The 23,030-nt window shown below is 41.3% G+C and overlaps 1 protein-coding gene across 2 annotated transcripts in view; it reads right to left on the reverse strand.

Moving 5' to 3' along the window:
- Window positions 1-12,625, reverse strand: part of NTAQ1 (N-terminal glutamine amidase 1) — a 40,104-nt gene extending 27,479 nt beyond the window's left edge. Inside the window, exons 1-6 of one of the 2 annotated variants that reach the window (XM_045560529.1) lie at window positions 12,420-12,625; window positions 7,200-7,299; window positions 6,238-6,288; window positions 4,738-4,886; window positions 3,814-3,938; window positions 710-1,434 (exon numbers count right to left, since the gene is read on the reverse strand). In XM_045560529.1, the coding sequence (XP_045416485.1) occupies window positions 1,325-1,434; window positions 3,814-3,938; window positions 4,738-4,886; window positions 6,238-6,288; window positions 7,200-7,299; window positions 12,420-12,508 (624 nt within the window). In that variant the 5' untranslated portion in view covers window positions 12,509-12,625 and the 3' untranslated portion in view covers window positions 710-1,324. Of the gene's footprint in view, window positions 1-709; window positions 1,435-3,813; window positions 3,939-4,737; window positions 4,887-6,237; window positions 6,289-7,199; window positions 7,300-12,419 lie in introns of those variants that run through there. The other variant, XM_045560528.1, reaches the window with a different exon arrangement.
- Window positions 12,626-23,030: the final 10,405 nt, after the last annotated feature.

Here is a 23,030-nt window from a genome sequence, read left to right on the forward strand (position 1 = left end):
ACGTTTCTTGAGCATCTACTGTGTGCCACACAAAAGAGAACATGGCATGGGGGGCTACTTACTTCCCTTTGCCCACTCTGAGGAGCAGAAGTTATTATACTCAGCCTGGATCGGCCTCTAGAGTTATAACTAGGGGGCTTCAGTAACTCAGTGTTTTATAAAGGTGACAAACGGACTTGTTTGGAGAGACTGTCACCAGCTTCTGGAACAAGTACTATATAGTCAACATGTATACCTACAACCAACCAGAGAGAAGAGACAGCACGTGCTGAGACAAGTCTTCAGCTCCTTCTCACTAAGGAGCTGATGCTAACCCTGAACCAGGGAAACTGATTCCTGAGTAAATGATTACAGTTGTACACTCCACAGCACAAGGCAAGGGATTCCTTTTAAGTGGCAGTTTCTTAACAAATAGAAAAGTCATCTAAGAACAAAAGCTTAGGCATCCTTGCTATAAGAAGTTGTTCGTTTTTACAGTAAAACCATGAAAATATGAATTAGAGCTAGTACTATATGCCAGTTGAAAGCCAAATACCTTTTATTTGGAATTATTTAATCAATTGGAATAATTAAAGCCAAATGACCAAGTCATCTTCAGAAGGCACATGTGATAAACATATTTTAAAGCCACAGTTCTCACCTATGATTGAGACAGTCTTAGATATTTCAGATCATCACGAGTGACACAAAATCTTCAAAACAAAATTAATTAATTTAAATCAATTTTATTTAAAACCATATATAAATAGGCCAAATAACACTCAAGTCTGAGAGGGCTGCAATCTTTTTAGCAATATCATAGTCCAAAAAGACTAATACTGATTGCTGATTCAGCTCACAATATCATCCCTTTTCAAGCAATAGCACATTCACCAGAAAACATCTTATGGGCACTTTTCACAGACGTTAGAGATTCAGAGAGCAATGAGCCACAGCCCTGCCCTCAAGGAGCTTACAATGTAGCTGGAGAGACACAAAACATCCAGAACAGACATGAGGGTCTGGCTCTAAGCGCACACCTATCTTAACAAGCGCACACCTATCTATCTTAACAAAAACGATCACTGGCACAAGTCGTCATATGTTTTAACAAATGAGCCACAGGAATATCTTAGCAATTATATACTACATCAAGTTTCAACTTGACATATCCAAAAAAAAGTTATTATATAGTTCACATAATATTTATATTCATGCTCCCATTCAATTAAAAGAGAAAAACATAATTCCAAGCCAACTGTACCATAATGTTTGCTATCCTAAATGAAGGATAGCTTGTTCATGCCCCAGAATTTCTCCACAGTTTCACATCCTAATGTCAAGTTCAGTAATTTTTACTGCCAAACCGATGTACAAATTCAGATAATGAGTAGACAGCTCCCCATCCTACCTCAGGATCCATACTGATGAAATCATTCAGGTTCATTTTGGAATCTAGAAAAATACATGGAAAAAAATGTCCACTGAAAACACGATTTTGGTTTAACAGCAATAAAACAACCCAGAAGACTAAAAGTAGGAGAAATTATTCAAACAGATAAGGGTTCGATATCACTTCTGTGATTTTCTTGCCTCAAATGCTTAACCCCAATTTAATCACACAAACCCAAATTGAGAGACACAGGGGACAGAGAATCAAAGAAGGAACTGCACAGAGAGAGTGAGTTCCAGAGATCTTCAGAGCGGACCCCTGAGTCTTTGGCTAATAACTGATCTTCTCTTCCATGGAATGAAGAGGCCAGGGAAAGAAGCACCAGAAAGCAGTAGGTCTAATAATTCCTAGAATTTCCACAGAGCTAGGAATGATTCATGTCCCTACCAGCCAGAGCAGAGAGAACTTGTAACACATGGCATTTGGCAGAGTCCTCAGAAGGGTCGTGTCAGAGCAGTGGGGCTAATTTCGCCCTAGATAAAAGGCTGTTCTGAACCTGGACTAAAAAACTTAAAAGCAAATCCAACAGACTCCAAGTAAATTAACTGCATGCCCAAAAAAAATCCAACACTATTTTTAAAAGTACATAAAACCCCAGCAAACAACAGCGTAAAATTCACGAAGTCCAGTATTCAATCAAATATTATCAACCACACAAGGAAATAGGAAAATATGACCCAAAACCAGAGAAGTCAATCAAAAGAAACAGAATGAAATGACAGAGATAATGGAATTAACAGATAGGGACTATAAAAGTTATTATATGTACACACTGTATGTTCAAAAAGGTACAGTAAAACATGCACATGAAGAGAGAAATGGAAGATATTAAATAAGCCCAAAAGAGAATTTCTAGAGATGAAAAAATAAAATATATAAAATGAAAAAAAAAGTACCGGGTGGGATTAACAACAAATTAATGCAGATGAAAAGACCAATGAATTTACAAACAAAACTGCTCAAAATGAAGTATGTGCAGAAAAATTCTGAAAAAAAAAATGAACAGAACATCAACTGATTTATGGGGCACAGGTATAGCTGAAATACAAGAACAAAAAAGGGGGGTATGCCAGAAAAAATATTTGAAGAAATAATGGTCAAATGTTTCTAAATTTGATGAAAATTACAAATCCACCAATCTAAGAATCTCAAAAAACCTCAAGCAGAATAAGCCTAAAGAAAACTACATTATAATCCAGCATAATTAAATTGGTGAAAATTAGTGATAGAGAGAAAAACCTTAAAAGCAACAAGAAAGATACACTACCTTCAGAGAAGGAATGGTCCAAACAGGACCAGAGCTGACAAGGCAGTGTTTTTTAAATGCCTTCTATAACTCTAGGCTCTGTCTTGGTGCCACATCTAAAAGAGAAACGGGTAGCTGCTGCAGGCACCCTGTGCCCAGACCAGGCCCTACAGCAGCAGGTTGCCCGAGATAGGCAGACCCACGGAGCCCTCTCCTAAACTAGGAGCTTTCCCAGCTCTAACACGGAGGCTAGGAAGCAGGATGGTGTACCAATAAGCAATTCCGATTAAATTTTTAAAATTATGACAGATTTTCACAGAGAGCCTCAAAAATCAGAGTTTGAACCCTCTTTTAATGTTCACTCCATTCAAATATGCCAAATATACTTTTTACTTTCTTCCCTGCTGAACTATTAATACTACTGTCCTATTTTTCTGGCATGCTGCATAGCTTACAGAGCACTTTCACACAGACTGTATTATCCATGTGTTGGGATGATCTCACCACTAAATGGGAATGTTGTGAATTACTTATAATCACAAATAATGTTTCAAACTCATATGAATGCCAAACAATAGTAATAAAGAATCTTTTGTCTTCTTAAATCTCAAGAAATTATCAATTGAACTAATGCCTAAAAGCATGTAAATAAATGAGATAAGTGGTACAATAAAACCTGCCAACATTCACCTCCCTCTAATGTAGATTTTATTATAGAGTCAGAGAAATGACATTTCACCCAGCATAAGGATGCAATAGGGATTTCTTTCACCGTGACACAAAACCCTACCATGGGTCCTATTAGTCCTGCTGTTACATGACAAAAGTGTGCAGATCTTCTGATGTCCAGTGTCCCAGCATTAGGCATCTCCAATAACCCAGCAGTTTGCAAGTATCATGGCCCTGCTCCTTAGCACCCTTCCTCTCCCACGAGTTCTCATGTCTTCCAGTCCTGTTCTATACAGACTCAATTGCTGAACCTAATAAACACATAGGACTAGTACTCACCTTACCTCCTTACCACCCAGGGAGTTTTATCCAAAGAAAGACCTGATTTTTGTCCTTGGGTAAAGGAAAATGTTGGCCTGTACTGTGACTGATCAGAAACCCCTCTGAGAAGGCATCCTTGGCTCACCTCCAGTTTCGATGCAGGGATACGGTGGAGGAGGCTCTCTCCAGTTCCCACTGGAGTCTTTCATGTGAGATCGGTCAGAAGCAAAGTTCTTCAGGTATGAATCTGCACGGATCACTCTAAATTTTCTGCAGATAAATCAACATACAACTAAATGAGGGAAATGGCACATTGGAAATTCTAACTCAATTTTTACATGGACTCATTTTCTATGACAAGCACAAAACTACTCATGCATTTATGTACTGTTAGTAATACACAAATACATATGCAGCTTTATTACCTATTAAAGAAGTCATAGGAAAGGATCAACTAAAATCCAAAACAGAAAGGCAAAGGCACAGAAATATATCTGTTTGCCTTTATTTACTCAATTGTGTCTTAAGGGCAAAGGGCATGATTTTCTGGTGCTATCATCACAGCCCTTTCAATCTTGGCAGCATGAGCCATCCCCCCTGCAGCACCCTAAACAAAAGAGTGAAAGAAATCCTCAACATGTTTCAAATAAAATGTTTGAGATCTCATCACACAACATTTTTTTTTTGAGACAGGGTCTCAAGCTGTTGCTCAGGATAGAGTGCAGTGGTGTCATCATATTAATAACTCACTAAAACCTCAAACTCCTGGGCTCAAGCAATCCTCCCGCCTTGGCCTCCCAAAGTGCTAGGATTATAGCCATGACCCACCACACCTGGCCTCATCACACAAATTTTTAAGACTGCCCACCTTTTATATGATGGATAACCTTTAAAGCTTTAAAACATTTTGAATCTCCTGTGTAGCAAACACATCATTCTCAAATAGTAACTCAATGGTGATGCCAAACAAGTGATCTTTACAAAACAAATGCCAAAAAAAAAAGAGCCTCTGTAGAATCGTCAAGGTCTTACTTCAGAAAATAAGTAAATCCCTCCTGAATTTCCTTACCTCCTAAACTGTGGATGAATATCATCATCAGACTTAAAGGCATCGTCTACATAAGTGTCAAAGAGGCAGGGAAATGGCAAGACAGTATCGAGATCATAAATGAAGCTCTGTCCTCCACTTGAAACATGAAGCAAAACAACATGGTAATCCTAGAAGTAAAAGTAGCTGACGTTAACCAAGTTACTTTATGATGGTGAAATGGAAGGTCCCAGTATCGATACACGTATATTATCACAAAAAAGATCAAGACTAATACAGCCTTCCTTATAATAACAAAATCAAATAAAGCAAACGCAAAACCCTGAAAACAGACTAAAGGTCCACTGACAGGAAATCAGTTAGATAAATAATGGAAATGTTCACCAGTACCAGAGACTGTACCAGATATCAGGAAAATGCTTCCTGGGCAGTATCTCATTTTAGCCTCACAACCCCACTGCCAGAGGGGGGACACTGAAGAGAGAGGGTGAATAACCTGTCCAGATCCCACAGCCAACCAATGGGAGGCCTAGGACTTAAACCCTGTCCACCTGACTCCAGAGCCCACACTCCTAACCCCAGTGCTGCTGGGTTTGGGCTTTCATGTTAGAGCAACAGATCACCTGCTAGCAAAGAAAGCGAGAATGTGGACTCTGAGACCAGGGGTTTTAGTTTGTTTTGTGCCTCGCATATCAAAGGCACTCAATAAATACATGTTAAATAAATGAATGAAGCCAATTCAAATGATATATAATTTTAAATAAGTATCCAGAAAATAGGAGTTTGTTACATTATCATTCTGTTCTTAAGGGGGACAGGTTAAGATGACACACAGACGTGTACTGGAAAGCACCCAGGTCTAAGACCCAGTTCTGCCAGTAACCAGCTATGTGACTGTAAGCTACTCACTTTGCCTTCCTGGGTTTGTTTCTTCAACCAGAAAAATGAAAGAGCTATTAACTGACCCCTTACCCTAATCAATCAAGGCACTGGAATAGATTGAGTCTTTCAAATGTCAATCATGTTCATCTGGGAGCTTGTTAAGAACACTAAATCATGAAGAACCCTATTGGGGTAGCTTAGAAATGTTAGGGTGACCTAGGGATATTGCTGGCATAAGAACCTCTGCAGATATAACATAACCCGTCTCTAGATCTTATAAATCAGAAACTGTATTTTTAACACAGTCTCCAGATAATTCTAATGTGCAGCCAGACTACGTACTGTCAAAGTTCCTTCAAGTGCTAAATGGATAAAAGTCTAGGAGATCACAGATATAACTACCACATTAGCCATTTAAAATCATTCCTATAATAATTTCAAAATGAAAAGTTATAAGAAAATATGCCTGTAGTGCTTCTACCTTAGACCAAATAACATCAATTCTCAAAAGATCAATTTATTAATAATGATCACAGCCTTTCTCTCCTCCCCAGTCATTTCTGCTTTATTAAAACATACAGACCACTCAGGGGTTACAAGTAATAATGCATAAAAGGTGCTCTATGTTGACCATCTTACCCAGATCACAGGTCCACTTCCAGGTCTCGTCTGTTGTTTCCAGATAGGTACCTACAAAATACAATGCATTTCATAAGCCACATCTTCAGTTAAACCATTACCAAACTGTTTTTAATTTTTTTAGTTAGAGATGAGGTCTTGCTATGTTGCCCAGGCTGAAGTACAATGGCTACTCGCAGGCACAAACATAGTACACTGTAGCCTTAAAGTCCTGACCTCAAGCGATCTTCCTGCCTCAGCCTCCCAAGTAGCTGGGACCACTGGTGTGTACCCACCATGCCCAGCCATGAAAGCATAAATAAGAAGAAACCTAAATCCTTCTAAGTTTAAGTGTCCTCAACAATGAAAGCTCACAAAAGCATAAGTCATTGTATAATGCTCTTTGGAAAGTGGAAAGGGACCTGAACTAGGAATTGGAAGTTCCGACAGGTTCAAGCATTGCTTTTCCACTTAATTATTCATGGGGCCACCCTGAGTATGTCCTCACCTATAAAACAAAGAAAGTGGTCCAAATCTTGCCTACTTCACAGGGCTTCCACTAGGATCAAATGAGATGATGTCTGCAAAAGTGCTTTACAAAACATGAAGGGCTTACTTTTTCTTATACTTTATGTAGGTTTACTATAGTCTATTTAAACTCCAGAGACAAATCTTTACTTCAAACCTGAGAGGTTATGGCTCTAATCTAAGAAATTAAAAAAGCTCTACATTAATACCTAAAGAACAGGGGCTTAACCTGTGTAGACATACCATCACATATTTCCTTACCTACAAGTAAGGGACTAAACTCTTCTAACTCAACCGTGCCCTGTAAGGAAAAAAATTTCATTCAAAACCAAACTTCAGAATGTTGCTATATTTTATAAAGCATACTTTAGAACAGTGCTAAACCCATACTATATTTAGCTTCTAATGTCATCCTAAATCTCATGTTTTCTATCTGCAATCACTCACCAACTTACCATCTTCCTCTCGTTAGATATGAAGACAGCATAACACTCCTCTAAAGGATACTGGTTGTGGTTTTTGATGTATTCACAGAGCTTCCAAATGTTTTCTTCACTGAAATAAAATAATTATTTAATCAATATAGGGAAAACACTCATGTCTTTCAAATTTAAACAGAAGACTGATGATGACAATTAAAAAGCTGTGCAGCTAGATAGAAGGAATAAGTCCTAGAGTTCTACACCACTGTAGGATGACTATAGTTAACAATAATATGTTGTATAGTTCCAGATACTTAGAAGGATATTGAATGTTCCCAACACAAAGAAATGACAAATGTTTGAGATGATCAATATACTAATTACCCTGATCTGATCATCATGCATTATATTCATTGAAACATCACCATGTACCTTATGAATCTGTAGTTATCATTTGTCAATTAGAAAAAATGTTGGAAGAGACCTTACACACCATCTTATCCAATGACTGGCTAACATTTGAATCTCCTCTGAAACGTCCCAACAAGCTGTTATCCAACCTACACTATGTGTGAACCTCTCCAGACACAGAGCTTATTACCTCCCACAGCAATGCTTGTGTATGGAGGTATTTTACAACTGATAAAACGCTGGGTGGGTCAATATTCTGTAAGCTTTGGGTCCAGGGACTTGAGATACAGCTGGAATTCCAACTCAGCCACTTACAAGGTAACAAGCTTTGAACATCTCAATCTCTCTGAGAATCTGCCTTTCTCATCTGTAAAGTGAGCATAATCACATCATATTATAGACACTTTATAATAGAGTTTAGTTAACATTGGTTCCCTGCTCCCCTTAGAAAAGAGACAGGATGGGTGTTTTGGGTAGGAGGGCTTCTGGCTGGAAAGGATCAGGAGCAATTATGTGATGTGTCCAGGAATTCTTTCAGAGAGAGTCCCTGTGAGTGGGATTCCCCAAGCCCCTCTAGTAAAGAGGAGGCCTGACTTTTAGAAAGTTCTTTCTCATACTGAACTGAAATCAATCTTCTTACACCTCTGCCCCAGATGAATCTCCTTTCTCTATGACAGGCCTTTGGCTATTTGAAGCAGTGGTTAGAACCCACCTAAGTAAACTGATGCTCAACATAGCAAACCAAGTAGTAACCAAACCACACTCCTGAGCATGGCAACCACTGTTGCTGCTGGGAGTATTGACAGCTCAGCTTCTGGGATCCTGTCTTTTTCTAATAAGCCACACAGTATCTTTGCTCAAAATGAGCTATACCAACACTCTGCTCACAGCATGTGACTCAGTCTGTCAAAGCCTACTTTCCAGTTATGTACACCACACTACTTGAAAATGAAGCAAGGCATAAACAGCACTGAGGACTGTCACCATTTTATGAAAATATACACTCTTTCAATTCACAAGTCTTGGTCTTGTCTACTTGTCTCAGTGCTCCATACAACTAGGCTTAAAATACTGAAGTTGGACATATTTTTCTCCTATGGTTTTGTTTTTCTGTAAAATACCCAAAAGCTAAGCATGGTGGCTCACACCTGTAATTCCAGCACTTTGGGAGGCTGAGGCAAGAGGATCACTTGAGGCCAGGAGTTCAAGACCAACCTGGGCAACACAGCAAGACCCTATCTCTACAAAAAATTGTAAAAATTAGCCAGGTGTGGTGGTACACACTTGTAGTTCTAGCTACTTGGGAGGCTGAGCCAGAGAAGGGTCACTTAAGCCCAGGAGTTCCAGTCTACAGTGAGCTATCATGCCACTGCACTCCAGCCTGGGCAATAGAGCAAGACTCCATCTCAAAAATATTTTAAAATAATAATAATATTAATAAAATATCTAAGAAACCACAAGGAAAAATGGTGATAATGATAACAACAGGAAATTGCTACTGACTACTTCAATATGATCTGTAGTACGGAGTAACAAAAATTTACTATTTTAATATGACATATATTAATAGTATATATAGTAGCTAAAATTTTTTTAATCTAAATGTTCAAGGACCAAGTTTGAAGAAGACATTTGTCTGTCTGGCCTACAAAAGTTTTGGAAATTTTATCACAAACATCTTCAAGAGTCTAGGGTATACAAAATACTGTGCTAAATGCTTGGAGGATATGGTGATAAATTAGAGCTTACAGACCATGAGCAGAGACATGCAGATCCATTAATAGCAAGCATCATATAAGGCCATAAAAGATGCATATAGAGAACACAGAAGAAGGAGTCATTAATTCTGAGGGATATGGGAAGAAAGAAGGGGTATAGGTTGGTTGTTGATAGTTTCTTCTTATTTGTTCCCTGCTCACCCTTCCTAAGGGTGGGCTCAGAGTTAATGCAAAGAGGTCATGAATCTCACAGGTACCACGAGCACTACTGGTGAGCTGAATACATAATGTGGCTTGAACACACATTGCCTATTATCTTTCAAACATACTTGACTGTTACATAGAGGAAAAAAATTTAAATGTAAGAGTTATTGATTTTCTTAGACCCTTGTTATCACCAATTGCTTTTCAAGAGCACAACTAATATCATGTGTTGAATCTCGTGAAACTTTTGATGTTAAAAAAAGAGAGGAGGGACCTTACACTTGGAAATGCCAGAAGTCACAAGTGGAATAGAAAGAGTTCTGGATTTGGTATGAGTCCTGACACTCACTTAACTAGTAATTAAAAAAAAAAGTGGGGCAATGATGATAATGTTCCCAAGCTGTCAGTTGATCATTCTGGTAACAGAAAGGCTGACGAAGCAGCATAAAGACTTAGACTCTGCAGGGATTACAAGGTTATGGGCTGAGGTCAGAAGCACAGAGAGAGGGGAAGATCCCTGGCACACAGCAGGAGCTCCACAATTGTTTGAAAAGTACAAAACAATTAAAACAGAATCAGAAATGCTCTGCAAACCACACAGTCCCACACAAATACTGGCTACCACTATTATCATTAAATGAGGTCTTGAAGGGTAAGTAACATCTGACAGAAGCTAACAGTAGTAGAGAGGAGGCATTTATTTCAACTTACAAGAACCTACAGGAGCACAAGTAGAAAGGTGTGCCTACCTGATGTGTTCAGACAGGGTAGAACAATGATTCTCAATCAGAGGTAATTTTGCCCCTACCTCCCACAAAACATTTGGCAATGTCTGGAAACATTTTTGGTTGTCACAACTAGGGGAGGATGGTAATAGCATCTAGTGGGTAGAGGCCAGGGATGCTGCTATACATCCTACAATATACAGAACAGCCCCCACAGCAAAGAATTATCATGCTGAAGATGTCAACAGAGCCAACGTTGAGAAACCCTGCAGCAGAGCGTTCATCTCTTACCATTGTTCCATTAAATTGCTCCAGTCCAACTGCACCAGCCTCCTTTCTATTCCTGGAATACCCACGGCACGCTTCCTGCTCAGAGCCTTTGACCTGCTGTTCTCCCTGCCTGAAATGATCTTCCTCCAGTAGTCACAAAGCTCCCACCCTCTCTTTCTTCAGATCTCTGTTCAAATACCACCTTATCAACAATATCTTCTTGAAATATCCTGATATACAACAGTATAAGTCACCATCCCTGACATTATCTTTTTTCTCATAGCACTTACCACCACCCACACAGTTTGTTTTTTCTGCTTTTCGTGCATCAAAACATTAAGACTCATGAGGAAATTTGTTAATTGTGTTCACTGCTATAGGCCAGTGCCCAGAATTATGCATCACATACACTCCAAGTGCCTAATAAACATTCATTGAATGAATGAATGAATGGACATTAGGAGGAGAACTAACTGGATTCAGGAGAAAGCCAGGGAAGAAATACAGTGCGGTAGTTAAGATGCATGGACTCCAGAATCACATAGCGGTTCCAGTTTCAGCACTACCACATACTAGCTGTGTGATCTTGGGCAAACAACAGCATCTGTGTGGCTCAGTCCTTTCATTAGTAAAATGAAGATAACGATAATAATAAAACCTATCTCATAGGCATGGATGGAAGCACCTGGCACTGGGCTTGACATGCAGTCAGAGCTGAACAAATTGGTAAGCTCTTGGTGGCAATGATTTGGTGACCAGGTCAAAAAGGGAGGGTTAGTTTTAGATAGCCCTGAGGTTTCTTGTGTAGACACTGGAAGTTGGAGAAGAAATCATTACTCAGGAAGCAAAGGGTAGGTGTGGGAGTGAAAAGGACCACGGTAGGGGTATGCTTCAGCTGCAGAGGCAGCCTAGGACAGGGGCGCAACTGAGGACTCTGGAGCCAGACTCTGCCTATATATAAAGCCCCATTCACTCACTCTGTGCGTCAGCGTTCACATCTCTTTATAATGGGGATAACGTGGCTCATGCCTGTAATCCTACCATTCTGAGAGGCCGAGGCAGGAGGATCACTTGAGGTCGGAGTTCAAGACCAGCCTGAGCAAGAGCGAGATCCCGCCTCTATTAAAAATAGGAAAAATTAGCCGGGCATGGTGGTGCATGCCTGTAGTCCCAGCTCCTTGGAAGGGAGGCTGAGGCAAGAGGATCCCTTGAGCCCAGGAGTTTGAGGTTGCAGTGAGCTATGATGACACCACTGCACTCTGCCCAGAGTGACAGAGCAAGAATCTGTCTCAAAAAAAAAAAAGGTGGGGGGATAACAACAGTACCTATCCCCTAGGGTTATTGTTAGGCTCAAATGAGTTAGCTTACATAAACCACCCAGAACAATGCTTGGCATATAGCAAGTACTTTGTAAACATAACCATTATTATAATGACAACATAGTGGTTAAGGTCATTGTTTCTGGTGCCAGAGGGTCTGAATTGGATTCCTGGCTGCTATTAGCTGCGTGACCTTGGGAAAGTTACCACAAACTCTCCGTGCCTCCATTCTCTTCCAAAATTAAAATGACCTTCATCTCAGTCTGAAACCACTTCAGCAGAGAAACTTCCAAAGGTTTTCTGCGCTCCACCTATCCTCGCCCCCCAGCACTGAGATCTGCTGAGCAAGACCAACGAAAAAGCGCCCGCCACAGGTAACGCACCACCGGCCCTACGATTCCGGACGAATTCCCATCCCCATCCAATTGCCCACGCTCTACTCAAGAGACCGGAGCTGCCATTCTCGCTCCTCCTCCCCCAAAACGGTAAAATCCGCCGGTCAAGGCCGGGAGCGTCCCCGAGGAACGGCCGGGAAGAGGCAGGGCCCGCCTGCGACTCGCGGCCTGGCTAGCCGGGTAGACCGAAGGCCGTTCCCGCGCGCCTCACCAGTAGCAGCTGCTGTAAACGCACGCGTCCCGCGGGGGGCTGGCCGGCTGGTAGCAAGCGGCGGCGGCGGAGGAGACCTCTGCCTCCATGGTGGCTGGCTTGCCCACGGACCAGGCCTAAGGCGGACCGACTGCACCGGACGCGGGAACGGGCCGGCGTTCAGTAGCCTACGCACGCTCCCGGGACGGAGTGGGCGGAGCCCGGGGCACCCGGCCAGTTTCCGGGTGGTGGAGCCAGGCGCGGGGTGGGCGGGGCTCGGGGCGGGCCGTGCAGGCTCCGGGAGGGTGGAGCGAGAGCGAGGTGGGCGGGTCCGGGACAGGGTGAGCGGGGCAAGTTCCCGGTGGGCGGAGCCGGTGGCGGGGAGTCCTGCGTGATTCTGGGTGGGCGGGACCCGGCGTGGTGGGCGGGGAGTAGGGCGGGGCCGGCATGCTGGGGAGGTGGTAGAGGCGGACCCTCTGTCTGCGCTGGGAGAAAAGCGGTCATCGTCTGGCTGCCTGGGAGAGGATGTAGGGGAGGGCTTGGGGGTGATAAACCGCCTGCCCTGAGGGGCTGTTTGGTTGAGGAGACTTCTCCAATCTGAGGTTGGGGTTATCAGCCGTGGAGGAACCAGCTGAGACGCTGAAATGAGAGAAGCTTGTGAGTGAAAATTCAAGCTTTAGGATTCTCAGCCTGGAGTCCGCGGGAGCCCAGAGAAGAGGAAAGGAGGGAAGGAGAGGTTGCTTCCAAATGAGACAGCATCAAGGACGGTTTTAGAGAGGCATAGCACCCCGGATCTCACCATGTTGTAACTCAATTTTTTAAGTTATAAGATCTGTATATATTGGCTCAGAAATATATATTGGTTCCTTGATAAATTTTTTTTTAAGTTGAAGGAGTCCCATGGTATCCTTTTTGTGTTCATCATGTTTGTTCATTTGTTGGCAGTCTGGAAGGAAAGACACCAAATTGTTAAAACTGTTTATCTCTGATGATATCGGGACTTCCACTGTCAAGGACTTTCACTTTACACTTTACAGCCTTCTGAATTGTTTATATTTGCAATGGAAATATATAGCTGATACATACTTCCCATTATAAAAACTGAAATTTGTAGGTTGATTTTAGGCCATCCACAGTGAGATTCTCATGAGATAGATTCTCTTGAGTCCCAAGTTCCATAAATCCTAAAGACTTTGAGCATAGTCCTTGTTTCAGTTACCAATTAATTGCCTCTCAGCCCAGAATACAAACTACAATATAGGCTCTATGCTAAATAACAGAATTCCAGTAAACATTTCTCCTTTAAGGAAATGTTAGCATGGTGTTAAGACTTCTCAGTAAAGAGTGCTGGAGGTGTATTTGCAGGAGAAAGAGGTTTCCTGTAGTTTCTGGGACTGGACCAGAATTATGGGTGTGGTCATGAGAACATCCTGTGGAGTCTGCTCCAGCCACAGACCCAGAAAGAGGCCCGTCTGTGACCTTGCAGCTTTAGCTTGGCAATAACCTTTCTTCAGCCTCTACACAGAAGCTAGAGCCCTGGGAGGCCTGCAGGCAGCCACCTGCTCATACTCTTTCAGCAAGCCCTTTGTGGCCTGCACGAAGTCACTTGTGGCCAACAGGGTCACACACTGAGCAATGGTTCCTTCTGCCCCCCTTCCCTTTTCCCCACCCCCACGCTCATCCCCAGTACTTTGAAGGTCTTCTGCCTCTGCTGCCTTCAGCATCTCCAGACCCCTCCAACCTAGCTAAACTAGCAAACCTCCCTGCTATCCGGTAGCCAACCCATGCCTTCTCCAAGGAGGTCCAAATCTTTTTTAAGTTTGTCATTCCTTGGGTACTCTCCCTCAGCCCTAGGTCCCAAATAGAATTTTCTTATATCTTATAGTTACACTTTTATCAGAGTTAATAATTCTTTATATTCAACTTACCTTGCTTGGCCTAGCATATGGTTTCTTCTCTCCTGGTTGGGCCCAGACTACTACAGGACTTTGAGCCAGACTGAGTAGGTTCTACCACTTACTAGTTGTGTGACCTTGGGCAAAGTTACTTTACCCCTCTGTGACTCAGTTTCCTCATCTGTAAAATGAAGTTAATGATAACACTACCTAGCTCATAGGGTTGTTAGGGGGATTAGTTGAATTTATGTACATAAAGCACTTAGAATTGTTGCTGGCACATAATAATAAATGTTAGCAACCATGATTTTTGGTATAATCTCACTTCATTATTGGCAATCTACCCTATACTCTTGTCACTAAGTGTCTGACACTTAGTCCTTAGATAAGTCCTTATTCCTTAGATAAGCTAGGCCTTTGCACAAGATGTATGTACCCTCTTTCTGATGTGGTCTTTCTTTCACCTTCCTTATTTGCAGTTTTTCCCAGGAAGAGTTTTTGCCTTCCATCTTTCCGCAGCCTTTTTTCCTATTTTGTCATAACTTTTTATTCATATGTCTTTTTTTTTTTTTTAAGAGATGGGGTCTGACTCTATCCTTCTGAGCTGCTGTGCAGTGGTGTGAACTGCTGGATGCAGACATAGCTCACTCCAGCCACAAACTCCTGGGCTCAGCGATCCTCCTACCTCTGCCTCCCACATAGCTGGGACTATAGATAGGCGCAGGGTACCACACACCCAGCTGACTTTTTTTTTTTTTTAAGAGGTGGGGTTTCACTATGTTGCTCAGGGCCATCTGGAACTCCTAGCCTCAAGCAATCCTCCTCCTCAGCCTCCAAGTAGCTGGGATTATAGGGGTAAACCACCACACCTGGCTTATATATGTCTTTAATAACAATATCATGCTTAGTAACTCAATCTGTCTGTCTCTGCCTCTGCCGTGAGCTTCTCCAGGGCATGGGCCTTGCCTTGGGAAGTAGAATAGTATAGTAGTGCTGGAGTCAGAAAGATGGACTCAAATCCTATCTTGGCTACTTAATATCCTATATGACCTTGGATAAGTCAACAACCTTTCTGTGTATTAGTTTCTTTGTAAAATGAGGATAACAGTAGAGTACCTACCTAATGGGAGCTGTAGTGAAAATTAAATAAACCAATCTGTACAAAACATTTAGCATAGTCCCTGGCGCCAAATAGGTACTGTCAAAGGTAAACACAGCCTCAGGGCACTAGTCAAAATGCTAAAAACATTTTATTCAACAACCACTGACAGTAAGGGAAAGTGCTGAGCTCCATTCCAATTGTATGGAAGTGATTTGGGAGTTTCAAAGGAAGAATGAGGGAGGAAGGAGTGCGGGAAAATTACACAGGGTTGGTCAGTGTGAATACGGTTAGGCCAGCTGTGTTTGCTGGCTAGCAGTTATCTAAGTTAGGATTCTATCCTCTTACGGAGACTGGGAGACAGAGGCCCTCTTCTTCCTGATGATTACATTTCAAAGGAATGGCTCTCAAGTCCTCGAGAGGGACTTCTGAGTTGCAAGAAATACCTATTTATAATTCTAAGCCCTTTTTAGTAAATGCTCAAAGGGAGGTCAGGCACCTATCATCAGGTGTTGACAAAAACAAATAGTAAATTTTCCTGGCAGCATTGAGGTTTCTTTGGCAGTCATTTTAATGGGCGGCTGAGGTCACCGTCACCCTAGGGACACAACCATATGCTGCTAGAAGCCATGCTAGAGTTTGGGGTCTCTTAGTGCAGGGTTTTGGATGGAGTTGTGCTAAGAGTTCTGCAGTTCTCAGTACCCTAGGCAATAAATAACTACATAGTTTTGCAGTATGATTATTATCATTATATATCTCTGTGAACAGACTGTAAGCATTGTAACTGGCATAAATCCTTGTTTTAATTAATGATATTTTATTAGTTAGGATACATGTGAGATTGTTATAACAAAGAAACCCAGAAATGTTATGAGTTAAATGAGAGATAAATGCATTTCTCAAGTAACAGCCTGAGGATGTACATTCCAGAGCTGATATGGGGTCTCTACAGTGTCTGTTACCCAGGCTCCTGATACTTCATTAGAGGCCATATGTAGAGTGTTTCCCTGGTCCTCGAGGTTGAAGATGGCTTACCACCACATCTGCTGTTTTTGCATTCACATCAATTCTGCTCACATTCCACTGACCTGAAGATACTCATGTGGTCATACCCAGGTGCAAGGGAGATCAGGAAACATAGATATTCTGGGCAGCCCAGCTAACATTTGGGTGTCTCAAGACAGAAGGGGAGAATGAATATTGAGAGACACCCAGCAGTCTCTACCATACTGAGCTTTTTAAATGCTTCTAAACTTTCTCTTTTAAGCAGAAATGACTTTTTAAATTGAAAAAAAAAATACATCATAGAAAAAATATGTATGATCCCATAATAAAGACTTAAAAAGGATATGGTTTCAGAGGAGTAGGAGGTGCTTAGAACCAGATTCTGACCTCTAATGATCTGGATAAGGAAGAAATAAGAGATGCACCCAAAGAAGCCAGTGTCCCATGGATTTAAAAATTAAAGGTTAGGGTTTAGAGGAGGGACATACAACAAAGGAAAGTATAAGAAATGTCATAGACATGTAGGGGGAGATTCAGGAATCTACAGCACACAGTACACTGAGGTTTATAATAACAAAAGGACTTTTTATTAGGGGTATATTTTTAATGCTCAATATTAACAGCTAGAAGAAAACGGAAGAGATAATCCCATTGCTTGGGACCATATGATATGATGTGATCACACAACTGAAAGAAAATAGAAATACTCAATGCTATTTTGCTTCCATTTTTTTCTGTCAAAGAAAAATGATCCTCAAGCTGTAAAGAATAAGGAAAAATAGCAGTAAGAGGAAATGAAAGGCCAAGATAGGTGCAATGATAGAAAGCACTAAGTTGTCTTCAATGAGTTAAAAATCTTCAGATACAGAGTTAAATCCCAGAATACTAAAAGAGCTTTAGATTTTAAACCCACAGCCTCTCTCATGTATCTTCAAGAAAATATGTCGGAGATGACATGAGATTAAGTATGAATACTTACTGTCTTGAGTTTAAAAGGAACAATGATGTATTCCAGACACTATACCCTGATGAGCTTCATGTCTATTCCCAGGATAGTTTGTGACTATTAAAAATAAAAGTAACTGGCATAAATCCTTGTTGAATTAATGATTTTTCAAAGGATTAATTAATTGTTAGACTAGGATTATGGCACAAAGTGTATCTTGATTCCAACAAAGCAACTGGCCCAGTTGTGTTAGTCCTGATTCATTCAGTTCAAAGTCAAGGCAGAAAGGCTGTTTATTGCCTCAAATAACAGGAAAGGAACAGGTGCAGTAGCTCACGCCTGTAATCCTAGCACTCTCAGAGGCTGAGGCAGTGGCGTCACTTGAGCTGAGGAGTTTGAGACCAGCCTGAGCAAGAGCGAGACCCTGTCTCTACTAAAAATAGAAAAAATTAGCCGGCGTAGTGGTATGCGCCTGTAGTCCCAGCTACTCAGGAGGCTGAAGCAGGAGGATGGCTTGAGCCCAAGAGCTTGAGGTTGCTGTGAGCTAGGCTGACGCCAGGGCACTCTAGCCCAGGGTACAGAGAAAGACTCTGTCTCAAAAAGAAATAAAATTTTTAAAAAAATAACAAGAAGGGCAGTGGAATGGCTCTCAGAGGCAAAGGATGAGCTGCAGAAACCAGTCTCAAGGAACCAGAGTCAGGACCACTTCCACACCCCTTATTTCTCACCATCTCTCAATCTCAATAGGTGGCTTCATTCTGAGATCAACTTCTCACTTCCCGCTGTGGGGAGGATGGCCCCTGGCAGTCCCACATTCATATTTTCCAGGCTCAGCAACTCCAATGGAAAGAGAAAACTTCTTTTTCCTCATAGCAATCACACAGAATGACTTGTAACTGTTTTTTACACTTCTGTACTTCTCAAATTTTTATATGTATTACATTGTAATAACAAATTTTTAAAAATAAAACATTTCTTAAAAATCAAATTTCTTAACATTAATATAAATAGCTGCAGGGGTAGACTATTGTTCCTTTAACTTTCCCCTAGGGTTAAGACATTTAGTTTGTTTTCAGATCCCACTATTATAAATAAAGCCACAATCAACATCTTTGTATGTAAATCTTGGTCTACACCTCTGAGTATTACCTTAGGACAGAGTTCTAGAAATGGAATTCCTGGAACCAAAGTCTTAAACATTTTCCAGGACTCCTGATACATGTTGCTATATTGTTTTCAAGAAATGGGCCCATCCCTCAATATCGCATTGAGGATTATTATTAAAATACAAACAAAAATAGGCAAAACAAAACAACTAAACCCTGACATTCCCACTGTTTTTTTAATTTTCATTTACCTGATTACTGTTTTCCCATGTTAAAGAGATAATTTCAATACAAAGCAATAACTGCTGTGACAGCAATGCACTCTGGGAGCTGGGGCAGTGGACCTCAGCATTGGGAGTGAGAAATTAGCTGGACTGGAACATAGTAATAGACCCGTCTGACGTAGATTGGAAGGGAAGGGGGATATTAGTTCCATGGTTCTCAGCCTCACTGCTGTGTACCACACCTTACATGGGAAAACTGAGAAACGGAGTATTTATATTCAGGAGAGGTCGATAGGTAAGGCCTGAAAACTGCATTATAAGAATATCTTTCCTTCTTATTTCCTGTTTCCTCTCTCTTTCTCTCTCCAGCTTCCAACCCCCAAATCTGAAAGGGTATCTGTCTCACATGGCCTCTCAACATTAATTTTGTGGGTATCTGTTCTGGAAAACCACTGGCAAAATTCCTCTTTTGGCAAAATTCCTCTTTTGAGGTCTCATACCAGTCAGTCAGTGTTCTTGGTTGCAAACAACAGAAAGCATTTCTGGCTAACTTGAGCAAAATAAAGTTTACTGGGAGGTTGGGGAGGGCAGAAGTTGGTCATGGCTTAGAGGAGGAGACGCACAACCCAGGTTATAAGCTTGCCATCATTAATACCACTGTCTCTGCATCCTCTGCTCTGCCACCATGAATAATCTCTGCCCTTGCATCTTTGGGTCATTCCTCAAGAGGCAGTAAATGTCCCAGGCAGGAGCAGCCCATTGGCTGGGCCAAGGTCACATGCCTGAAACCTAGTGGCCAGGTGTCCAGGAAAATGAAGTATATATCCCTGTAGGATTTCCATATAAGGAAGCTGGGCCATGCCTAACCCAAACCCATCCAAAGAGAAAATCTCCCAGATAGAAGGGGCATCTTTTAAAATGAGGAGTAGCTAAAAAATGGCAAATGTCAACTATGACCTCCCTGACTTCCATGCAATTAGTGGTTTTTCCTCTTTTGTGGGAAATCAATGAGATTAGCTATCCAGTTTAAGTAAGGTCACATTTACAAGATTCCTGAAAGAAATCCCTTTACAAATTGATATTTACTTTCTAACTTTGCTACCAAAGAACAGAAAGGGACCCACCTATGACCTTATCCCAAATAAGGTAATGAAACTATGATACACTCTAGGTTCTGGTGGTTGTCGACAAACCTTGGTATTTCTTGGCTTACAGACACATTGCTCCAACCTCTGCCTCTGTCTTCACATTACTGCCTTCTCTGTGTGTGTCTATGTGCCAAATCTCTCTCTCTCTCCTTTCTCTTTTAAGAACATTAGTTGTTGGATTTAGAGTCCACTGTAAACCAGGATAATGTTTTGTTTTTTTTTTTAATTTAAAGAGGTTTATTCTGAACCAAATTTGAGGACCATAGCCTGGAGTCACACCCAAGAAACTTTAAGTGGACTCACTGTGGTTGGGTTACAGTTTGGTTTTATAAATTTCAGGGAGACAGGAATTATACATAAAGTCGTAAATCAATACATGGAAGGTGTACATTGGCCTGAAAAAGTGGGACATCTCAAAGCCGGGGGTTACAGGTTATAGGTGGGTTTAAAGACTTTTTGATTGATAATTGGTTAAAGAAATGAACCTTTGTCTAAAGGTTTGGGATGTTTTAAGTTAAGATAAGGAAGTCCCAACTCCTCAACTCCTTAAACTCCTGGGCTCAAGCAATCCTCCTGCCTCAGCCTCCCAAGTAGCTGAGACTACAGGCACATGACACCATGCCCAGCTAATTTTTTCTATTTTTTAGTAGAGCTTCGGTCTCACTCTTGCTCAGGCTGGTCTCGAACTCCTGAGCTCAAGCAATCCTCCCACCTCAGCCACCCAGAGTGCTAGGATTACAGGCGTGAACTCCCATGCCAGGACATTGCTTGTTTTTTTATTTTTTTTTGTCTGAGACAGGGTCTCATTCTATTGCCCAGGCTAGAGTGCAGTGGCGTCATCATTGCTCACAGCAACCTCAAACTCTTGAGCTCAAGCGATCCTCCTGCCTTAGCCTCCTGAGTAGCTGGGACTACATTTTTTGTAGAGATGGGGTCTCTTTCTTGCTCAGGCTGGTCTCAAACTTCTGGCCTCAAGCAATCCTCCCACCTCAGCCTCCCAAAGTGCTAGGATTACAGGAGTGAGTGTCTTTGCTTATTTTAAAAGAATTAACATGACTGCTATTACTTCAGTGGAGAGCAATTTGGTAATCTCCAATAAAATTACAAATGCATATGCCCTTTGTGTAGCTCCTTTTATAACTTTTTATTGAGGTATAATATGCATAAGGAAAAGTGCATATATCATAAGGGTACAACTCTATTAACTTTCACAGACTGAATATACTTGAGTAACCAGAATCCAGATCAAGCTCCCTTTATATTTTACTATCCTAAGGATAACCAATATTCTGACTTCTAACAGCAAAAAGTTAGTTTTGTCTGTGCTTCTACTTAATATAAAAGGAATTATGTTTTTTTTTAATTTGGCTTCTTTTGCTTAATGTTATGTTTGTAAGAGTCATCTATGTTATTGCATGTAGTTGTACATACTTTTTTGACCTAGCCATTCCACTTCTAGAAAAAATTTTTTTTGAGACATGGTCTCACTCTATTACCCAGACTAGAGTGCAGTGGTATCTTCATAGCTCACTGCAACCCCAAATTTCTGGGCTCAAGTGATTCTCCCACATTGGCCTCCCAAAGTGTTAGGGTTACAGGCATGAGCCATCACACCTGGCCCTCTAGAAATTTATTCTACATATACAATGCCACGTGTGAACTGACTTTTGAACCAATTTATTCAAACAGTTATGCAATAGCAAGAGGACAGAAAAAAATGTTCAGCAGAGGTCTAGTTAAATAAATTACAGTGTGTCCACAAAGTAGACTATTATGTGGCTCCAAAAAGGGAAAGAATTCTTTATGTACTGGTAGGGAAAAATTGCTAAGACTTAGTCTTAGATGAAAAAGCACAGTACAGGACAGAGTATACACTATGTTACCATTCATGTAAATAAGGTGGGAACAAATACACACACACACACATGCACACACTTACTTGTATAGTATAGATCAGAGATTAGAAAACTATGACCTTTGGGCTAAAAACAGCCTACCACCTGTTTTTATAAATAAGTCTTATTGAAACACAAGCATGCTCATTTGTTTCTATATTGTTTGTGGCTGCTTTTACACTACTATGGAAGAGTTGAGTAACTGTTACAAAGACCATATGGTCCACAAAGCTTAGAATATTTACTATCCGGGCCTTTACAGAAAAAGTTTGCCAGGCCCTAGTGGAGTGTGTTAAACAGTGGCTCCCAAAGGGTATGTTCAAGTCCTAACCCCCAGTATCTGTGAATGGGATCTGATTTGGAAATAGGGTCTTTGCAGATGTAACTGAGATCTCAAGATGAGGGCGAGGTGTGGTGGGTCACACCTGTAATCCCAGCACTATAGGAGCCTAAGGCAGGAGGATCACTTGAGGCCAGGAGTTTGAGACCAGCTTGGGCAATACAGCGAGACCGTCTGCAAAAATTTTTTAATACTTAGCCAGGCATGTCGACACACATCTGTAGTCCGAGGTACTTGGGAGGCTGAGGCAGGAGGATCATTAGAGCGCAGGAGTTAGACGCTGCAGTGAGCTTTGATCGTTGGAGGCTGCACTTAAGCCTGGAAGACAGAACAAGACCCATCTTTAAAAAAAATGTTTTTTAATTAAAAAAAAAAATCTCAAGAAGAGATCATCCTGGATTTAGGGCATGCTCTAAATAATCCAATGACTGGTGTCCTCATAAAAGAAAGGTGAGAAAGACATGAGATACAAACACGCAGAGACACCCAGGGGAAAAGGACATGTGAAGATGGAAGCAAAGATTGCAGGCATACTCCCACAAACCAAGGAACACCAAAGGTGGTCAGCAGACACCCAAAGCTAGGAGGGAGCCATGGGACAGATTCTCCCTCAGAGCCCCCAGAAGGAACCAAAACAGCCAGCACCTTGATTATGGACTTCTTTCTGGCCTCCTGAACTGTCATAGAATAAATTTCTGTTGTTTTAAGCCACCAAATTTATGGTAACTTGTTGCAACAGCCTGAGTAAACTATACCTGGTATAGATTATCTCTGGAAGGATACACAAGAAACTAATCACTTTGGTTGCTGATGGGAAGAGAGACAAGATGGCTAAGAAATAGGAGCGTGAAGGAGACTTTTTATCCATATACGCTTTTGAAACTCTGGAAAGTTGAGCCATGTGAATGTATTACCTCTTGAGAAATAAATAAAATGTAAATAGAAAAGTTAAATAATTCCTAATTGGTCTAGCC

The sequence above is a fragment of the Lemur catta genome, chromosome 9, assembly GCF_020740605.2.
Source record: "Lemur catta isolate mLemCat1 chromosome 9, mLemCat1.pri, whole genome shotgun sequence".
NCBI lineage: Eukaryota > Metazoa > Chordata > Mammalia > Primates > Lemuridae > Lemur > Lemur catta.